Source organism: Azolla caroliniana, unplaced genomic scaffold, assembly GCF_043228905.1.
Source record: "Azolla caroliniana isolate FFs.n. ecotype wild unplaced genomic scaffold, voAzoCaro1.0.p SCAF_11, whole genome shotgun sequence".
NCBI lineage: Eukaryota > Viridiplantae > Streptophyta > Polypodiopsida > Salviniales > Salviniaceae > Azolla > Azolla caroliniana.
Window position 1 is genome coordinate 14,032,319 of NW_028230446.1, and position 8,977 is coordinate 14,041,295.

The 8,977-nt window shown below is 43.2% G+C and overlaps 1 protein-coding gene across 1 annotated transcript; it reads left to right on the top strand.

Moving 5' to 3' along the window:
* Positions 1–1,149: 1,149 nt before the first annotated feature.
* LOC147857876 (jasmonoyl--L-amino acid synthetase JAR4-like) lies at positions 1,150–3,528 on the top strand. The gene is made up of 2 exons (XM_087326672.1): positions 1,150–1,743; positions 1,939–3,528. Exons 1-2 carry the CDS (start codon positions 1,166–1,168, stop codon positions 3,494–3,496), a joined length of 2,136 nt encoding a protein of 711 aa, XP_087182798.1. The 5' UTR covers positions 1,150–1,165; the 3' UTR covers positions 3,497–3,528.
* Positions 3,529–8,977: the final 5,449 nt, after the last annotated feature.

Here is an 8,977-nt window from a genome sequence, read left to right on the forward strand (position 1 = left end):
CATATGTCGAATGGAACATGTGACAAACATTCGTTCATCACATGCCTAGTTGCTAGAGCCATTTGGGTTATTATATTACAAATGTGGGCATCATTAACACATGTGCCAAAATTTTGTTATCTTTTAAATGGGTTTTCATTGATGGTGCTAGAGCTCTACCCACTTCATCATATCATGTGGTGTTTGACTATTTTAAGTATTTGGGAATGTGGTATAATTGGAGCATGAGAAATGGGTTCTTGTTTGATGGACTTTGTGGGGTACTACAACTTTGTAGGCTGAAAGGAAAGTTGATATAGCAATTTCAGCAACTAAGTCAGAGGATGAGGTATCTAGTATTGTTGCACGAGAGAGAGAGAGAGAGAGATTAATGGAACGTTAATGGTGTCTCATGGAAACCCCCTCGAAGGTCAATGTGCTCGTGTAGATTTGGTAAAAAAATGTTCGTTGTGATAAAGATGTACTACGAAAGTCAAATGGGGAAGGGGGGGGGGGGGAGAGAGGCCTCTGTTATGTTTTTGTTTGTAGTCCAATGAATTTACGAGGAACCAACATGCATGTAATGTATGTATGTACGGATTGGATAGCATTTGTCTGCGGTCGACAAAAAGAAGAAAGGAGAAGAAGAACCGAACCGACAGAGCAGGGCCCCACTTTGATGGCTCACAAGACATATGAAGACGAAATAAAGAAGAAAACAAGAAGAGGAAGCAGAAGCAGCGTTGACGGTTTGTTCACACCTAAACCAAAAACACGGCGCACGAGTAGGGGATCTTCCCAAACTCTCTTTTTATCTCCTCTCCTTTCATCTATCTCATCTATATGTATTCCAAACATGTGAATCCATTACTCCTCCTGTCCTTTTCACACCATAGTCTTTGTCTCCGCGGGAATTTGGCCTATAAAAACCCCCACTCCAACACTCACCTCACCTCAACTTAAATCAACTCAAACTCAAGTCAAGCAAAAGCCCACTGCTGCTCAAATTTCAATTCCATCAACCCCCCCCCCCCCCCCAACCTCCTCCTCCTCCTGCTTGCCCTCTGCTGCTAATCCCACTTCATTCATTAATCACCGCTCATTCTCATCATCCATCACTACTCCACTCCATTCTCAGATCCCATCACTACTACTAATCCCCATCATCATCATCATCATCATCATCATGCCTGGCCGCCCACTGTGGATCATCCCTTCTTCCTCTGCCTCCAATTCTGATTCCGATTCCGATTTGCTGCCCGGTGACCATTTCCCATTACCAAGCGCCGCCCATCAGAAACCCAATCGATTCCAACCCGTCCTCGATCGGTTCGAGTATATCACGAAGAATGCAGCCGAAATTCAATCCGACTTACTCCACTCCATCATTAGAGAGAATGCTTCTTGCGAATATCTGCAACAGTTTGATGGTATCGAATCATTATTATTACGGCCGGTGGTCGGCGATGGCACGGGATGTCATGAGGTAACCGGAAAGATGATACAAGATGCAGATCATGGCATCCCAAGATTTCAGAAGACCGTTCCTCTGGTTACTCACGCCGATATCATGCCATTCATTCAAAGGATCGCGGAGCACGGGAATGATGGCTTGCCACGGGGGCTCCTCACGGCAGCCCCTGTCCAAGGCCTGTGCCTCAGCTCTGGGACCACTGATACCAAGGCCAAGTATCTTCTGTATCACCATGGCCTCAGGGAAGGGACGCTGGAGGTAGCCAGCATCGCTGCGGCCTTTCGACAAGGGTGAGCTCATAATTCTTGTTTCCTTCACCTTAACCTACACCCGTGACCACGTCATTCATTCTTTATAATGCGCCATTTCTATAAAAAAAATGCAGCTGATTCTCACAGCTTATTCTCACAGCTCTTTCAAATCATTCATCGTCCTCCTGACTAAGTAATTAACCTTGCGTGCGCTGTTCCATCTGTGATGTGCAGGATTTATCCGGTGAAGCCTGGATCGCGCATCCTGGAGTTCCTCTTCTGCGGGAAGTTCTCGACAACCCAAGGCGGGCTGAGGGCCGGGACTGCCACCACTCACATGATCCGGACCGACGCGTTCCGCATGCGGCAGCAGAGGAGCGGATTCCAATCCTGTAGCCCTCAAGATGTCATCCTCGCTGCCGACTGCCGCCAGTCCATGTACTGCCACCTCCTCTGCGGCCTCCTCCACGCCCACGAAGTCGAAGTGCTAAGCGCCCCCTTCGCGTTCACACTCGTGGAAGCCCTCCGGACACTGGAGGCCGAATGGCGCACACTCTGTCACGACATCCGATCTGGTGAGCTCAACCAGAAGATCACGGACCCCGTCCTCCGGGCGACTATGGCAGAGCACATCCTCCGTAGACCCAATCCCGAGCTCGCGGACTCCATCGCTGCCAAGTGCCGCAGCTTGACCTCCAAACGAGCTCTGGAGTCAGGTGGCGCTTGGAAGGGCGTTGTCCGCACCCTGTGGCCGCGGTGCACCTACTTGCTCTCCATCCTCACTGGCGCAATGGAGGTCTACGTAGAGAAACTTGAGTTTTACACTGCGGGGACTGTACCGCTTGTGTCCGCTGACTACGGCGCCACCGAAGGCTGGATCGGTGTCAATGTGGGCCCAAATTTGAGGCCTAGCGACGTGTCCTTCACCATTCTGCCCACGCTCGGCTTCTTCGAGTTCATTCCCTTGACCAGGAGATCCAGCTGCATGAGTGAGATATGTAACGGTGGTGGCGCAGCCCTGGCGGCATACGACGAAGGAACGCCGGTTGGACTGACGGACGTGGAAGTTGGTCAAGAGTACGAGGTGGTCATGACGACAGCATGGGGGCTGTACAGATACCGTCTAGGTGACATCGTGCGAGTCACAGGGTTCTACAACAACGCGCCGCAGGTGGCATACGTCTGCCGGAAGAACGTGATGCTGAGCCTCAACATCGACAAGATCACGGAGAAGGACCTAAAAGCTGTGGTGGACAGGGCGGCAAAGCGGTTGGTGGAGGCCAGCGGCGGCTCCATGGAGCTGGTGGACTACACGAGCTACGCCGACAGAAGCACGACGCCCGGTCACTACGTGGTCTTCTGGGAGGTGGAAGGGGAGTCGGGGGAAGTTGCGACCACCACCAACGCCAACACCAACACCATGGAGTCGATGCAGAGTTGTGCGAAGGCGTATAAGAGGAGGACATACGAAGGGCAGGAGAGGAAGCAGAGTAGTGCGGGAGATAAAAAGAGGAGGACAAAAGCGGAGGTGTTGGCCGAATGTGCGGCGCTGATGGACGGGTCGTTGGTGGAGGCAGGGTATGTGACGTCGCGGAAGATGGGGACCATCGGGCCTCTAGAGCTCTGCGTCGTGCGGCGTGGCACATTCTCGCGGCTACTGGACCGCTTCATGCAGAGCGGCGCGGCCATAACGCAGTACAAGACTCCGCGCTGCCTCGTCTCCGCCGATGCCCTCTCTCTGCTCCGCTCCTCGGCGGTGGCCAACATCTTCAGCCCCGCCGCCCTTTCGTGATCTGTCTGCTTCACGTACATTCTTTGCAGTAGGAAGATTGATGAAGGCAAACAATGTATTATGTACATTCTCATTTAACCATATAATGATGGCAGGGTCATTAAACCCTCTTCACACAATCCATTTTTTTAACACGTTTAAAATATATACATATTATGCGATACCAATTGGTAGCATGTAAACTTGTGTTAATAAGAATCTTAATGCTAGTCGAGGATCAATGCGCAGGCACACAACTGCAATCCTCTCAATAATCCACCTCTTATGAAAACACCCCTCTCTGACATCCAGGGGTTTATTGTAAAATGTGTTGTAAATAAAATATGCCATTGTTGTTCGCTTGCACATTCAAAACCTAATGACTTACAAAATGTGTTGTAAATATTGTATACCATCATTGTTCAACGCAGACATTTATGGTACCTTTGCTTTTGTGTAAAAAAAAATTGCGGCTGGACATCCCACATTTGTCTCTTTCTTTCCATTTTCGGTACAAATGGTTTTCCTTACCCTTCTATATATCTAAAGTCGTAAGGTACTTTAAAGCATCATGGCATCCCTTACTTATCAAACCATTTTTCATGGACCTACATTTATTGGCACCTTTGCAAGGCTCATGCTTAGCAATAAATCATTTCTTTCATGTGCATCATAAGGAAATGACTTTCATGGAAGCTACCCATTTGCAGTATTTTTAACCATTGATGTTGTAATAGATCCTTAAGTGTTTTGGTGTGCACAGAGATATACATAGATTTTAATATTGATTTCCGAGTTCAAATGTCTCTTGTGAGATACAAATATATAGTGCTTTCATGTTATACATGAGATTCAAGAACTTTACTAACAAATGTCAAAATTGAGAATGCATACTGTGTCGTTTTTTTATATTTTTTTAATAAATAAGGACACTATAGGTGTGGAAGTGTGGAGTTTTAAGTACTTGAAGTTGGCACAATGCTTTGGCCATGTTTGTAATTAGGAGTGGTGCTTTTTTGAGATGGGCACAAAAGAAGATAAAGATGGGATACGTAAAGAAGAAAAAGTAAAAGCTAAGTATAGCCTATACGTGAGACTTCGTAACAAGAATAGAGGAAGGTATATGAAGCTCCTCCCACGTGTATTGCCTCTAGGTACGTTGTACCGAGTAGGAATTTGGAGCGGTTTGGTTTTGGCTTAATTGGTTTGGTATTGTCCAATCCATACTGGTTTAGCCTTTTAACTCTTTGGAAGAGTTGAAACGTGAACCAAACTGAAAACCTAAGCTGGTTAAGCCAAAAACGGTTATTGAATTTTTGTTTAATTCCGACCTCTCTGTCTCTCAATTTTTGGGACAGTGGGATGTGGGACCTTTTTTTTCTCTCCCCCTCAACTTTTGGTACAGTGGGATGTGGCACCGTCTTTTTCTCTCTCCCTCAAACTTTTGGGACAGTGTGGGCCTCTACCATAATTTTTAGCGGATAAGCTCAATTTGGAGGTGGGGGATATTAGAATCTCTCACGTGCAAAAAAGTTCTTTTTTTACCTCTCTCTCTCTCTCTCTCCTAAAAGACGATCTATCTTTATTTCTTTCCTCTCTCTATCACCTGAAAAATATAGAAATTGCTTAACTGGTCTTCCCTAGCAAAACGTTAAGCATGCTCAAACTTGAACCGAGTCGAACCGCTAGTATGGACTGCACATCTTTCTTTGAAAACGAGTTCTATTCTCTCTTTTAAGGCCGTTTAGTGTAAGGATAGGATTCTCATATACCCTTTCCTTGGTGAAATGGCGGAGTGGTTGTCATAAACAATTTTGAGCTACGAACACTTCTATATATTATAATCGAAAGAAGATAGGTCTCTAGGCATGAGCGTCACCCAGAATCATGGATTGGTGAGCAATGTCAAGGTATTAGTATTTTATTTGTTTACTTGTTAGTGTTAGTATTGATGGATTTATTATTCTTATAATGGTTAACATTGTTAATATTGCTTAGCATTAGTAATATGATTGATGTTTATTGTTATTGCCATTATGATTAGGTATATATGTACACATATTGTGTATATTTATTTATTTATATTTAAATTTTGTACTATATGTAGTTTGTTTTCATCTAAAGCATGACATGGTTTATCTCTCATAGTGAATTCTAATTTGGGGAACTCACAAAAGAAGAATGAACCATATTATTTACAACTTACAAGCTTTCAAACTAAATTGAACCTTTGATCACACAAACATCCATTGAAAGTAGTCATGGACGCCCAAGGATCACACCAAGGCAAGCAAAAGTATTGGATTTCACATTCATGCTTTGACACCACAATAGAGGAATTTCCCTACCAATACCTTGACCTTAAATTATACCTCCAAATAAAGGCAAACTATATTAGACAACCCCTAAGGGCCTAGTGTGAACTAACCTAGGGGCCTTGGGTTTGGATATACAAATGAGGCCAACCTATCCTCATTAGGGAATCATTCAACTACATTGAGACTTGATTTTGTGGTAAACAGACGCCTGTTGCAAGTGTGCGCCAATACGAGGTAGGATTTGAAGTTATAAGATGGTATGTGATGTTGTTCAAGGGTGGTGTTTGTCTCAATCCCTTTGCTCGAGGGTGGTTGGGTGGATCGACGCCCTTCTTTCTTTCTCTATCTCATTGTTTACTTAATGTTTCTTGCTTATATTAGAATAAATCTATAACATGAGGGGTTCAGACCATTGTATATAACCTCTCGGTGTCAAAGTAAGTGAGGACAATCATCAATCATCCTCAAATTGCTAGTATCATCTAGCCTTAGCTTGTAAACTTCCAGTCACGCAATAACTTAAATAAAAGGTTAACTAGAACCTCTTTACAAAGTCTTATGTTTTAGGTGTTAATACTGTAGGACAAAGAGAGAGAGAGAGAGAGAGAGAGAGAGATGAGATTATAAATGGGGCTCAAGTCTAAAGATAGGGGAAGAAACTAAAAAGTTACAAAGATTGAAAGGGAGATTTGCAATTGGGAAGAATTCAAGAGAGGACCACTTAAAGATATACATGTATGTGGATTTCTTAATACTACTGAGGAAAGTCTTTGAAGGAAGAAAAAAAGAAGATATGTGGATGTGGATGCCGATGTCTGTGTATGTGTATGTACATTTGTATGTCTATGTGTGTGTGTTTGTTTCCATTTAGGTTTTTAATTTGTGTAAAGGCAAAACGGTATTTGTATGCGTCGGATCTTTGGGAAAACGTCCCTTTTATTTTTAAGGTTGGCAGGGGATAAGGGATAGAAATAAGAAAATGGAAAACAAATAATAAGTGGACTAGGTAGGTAGGTAGGCTACTCTCAGTGAAGCCTAGGCTCGGTTGCTCAGGGGCCAGGGCTCTAGCTAACATGTAGCCACCATGGCAGCAGAAGTAGCTACTGCTCCAGTTTTAGCGTCGACCAGAGAAGTGGTCGTTCATCTTTGCCCCCAGAGAGTTAGTTTTCCATGATGGAATCCTAGTGGAAATCTCCATGACCCAACACCCCCCCGGTCTTTGGGTAATTCTTTTACCCAACCCATGATCTCTTTGTCGTACCTCATTCACACATATGATGCCTAGTTGGTTGGGCGCACGCCCGTTCATCAAATTCTCTACTCTATAACTCGGAATTGTGAATCGAATATTTCATCGTAATCCTTACAGGAGATCCTTATGGGAGAACATTAGATTTTATGCACCTGCATGCATGTACGAAGTTGAAATCCGCCTCCCTCAAAATTAAGATGGTTTTATGTGTAGATATTTACATGGTGCTCGGATTTCCAAGCCTAAAATTCTATTGGAATTCTTATTCGATCCCGAATCGCAAGAAACAATTTTTTACAATTTCTTTTTGAATACATAAAATTCGATTCATTATACATCACTTTTACGATTTCTATCTTGAAGATTATAGATCACTTTCCCCTCCTTGTTGTCCCTATCTAGGTTCAAACCCTTGTCCTTATTTTTCAACTTGACATTAGATTTTAACAAGACCTATTTTCAATTGATGTTTTAATCCGCATCTATTTTGAACGAAAATTCCGCAGGGCATGTAACCTGATGACATACCCTTGGGATGGACTGGTCGTGTAGCGGCCTGAAGAAAGACCGTCAGGAAAGTCTGGTTGGTCATGTAACCTGGTCGGGAATATCCCTTTTGTGGAATCTGTATCAAGAAATGCGTTTGGCAAAATGCTCTGTGGATACTGTCGCGAGAGAGAACCAGTCGGGTGCCAAGGGAAGCTGTAATCTTGTAGGAAAAATTTCTGCGTGTGTTTGCGATGGCATAGCACGTTTTTGGAAACCCCCCTGCACGCACCAGGTTTGGGTAATTCAAACGTGAGTGATGTTAATCGCCGAATGAGATTCCTAAACTGAGGTTGCTAACGCCAATGAAGTGGCCTCAATCAGCGACAGTGAATTGAGTAGTCCAGGGTGAGTGCCAGAACGAATGCTTCCTGCGCAGGTTTATATCAAGCCTCATAGCTATGAACTTATTAATCCTATGCCAAATCCTGCCCTCATGTCCCTGATAATAACGTCAAAGATGTGACCTCTTTTGGTAAGTTATCAAGCTCACATCTTATTGATGGCGTTCTTCATGACAATCATACAAGGTAGTTGTGTAGGATTGTACGATTTTATTGAGGTAATCGGTGCCATTTTGGTTGTGTAGGATTGTACGATTTTATTGAGGTAATCAGGTGCCATTTTGGTTGTGTTTAATTAAAGTAGGATTTGTTAAGGGTAATTAAAGTGTTTGGATTTCTTTAATTCTGTTAAACATGTTAAATAGCAATGGCGTCTAATGTTACAACACATTTTATCAACCACTATTTATCATTGAGTGGCGTAATTTGATGGAAGGTATATAGTTCACGAGAGTGGGGTGTACCCATCCATTCCTGTACTTGCATTAAGGTTCCAAAAAACAAGTTTAAATACTACCAATTAGTATTAGATAATACTTATAAATTGGGGTTTATTAAAGTGGATTGGGTGGATGGGTGTAAGTTTTGGTTGTGTTTAATTAAAGTAGGATTTATTAAGGGTAATTAAAGTGTTTGGATTTCTTTAATTCTGTTAAACATCTTAAATAGCAATGGCGTCTAATGTTTACAACACATTTTATCAACCACTATTTATCATTGAGGGGCGTAATTTGATGGAAGGTATAAAGTTCACGAGAGTGGGGTGTACCCATCCATTCCCGTACTTGCATTAAGGTTCCAAAAAACAAGTTTAAATGCTACCAATTAGTATCAGATAATACTTATAAATTGGGATTTATTAAAGTGGATTGGGTGGATGGGTGTAAGGCGCATTACTTCAAAGGAGATTGACATATTGTAAATGAAGCAAGAGTGATTGCAAAGCTTCTAGATACCTAATGTGGAAGGAACCGTACTGAGCAACATATAGCAGTACAGACAAGTTTTGTACAATTCAATAGCAAAAGTAAGGCATGTGATA

Coding starts and splice junctions, on each gene's coding strand:
- LOC147857876 (XM_087326672.1), top strand. CDS start 1,166: ATGCCTGGCCGCCCACTGTGGATCATCCCTTCTTCCTCTGCCTCCAAT. Junction 1,744..1,938: donor GCTGCGGCCTTTCGACAAGG/GTGAGCTCATAA, acceptor TGTGATGTGCAG/GATTTATCCGGTGAAGCCTG.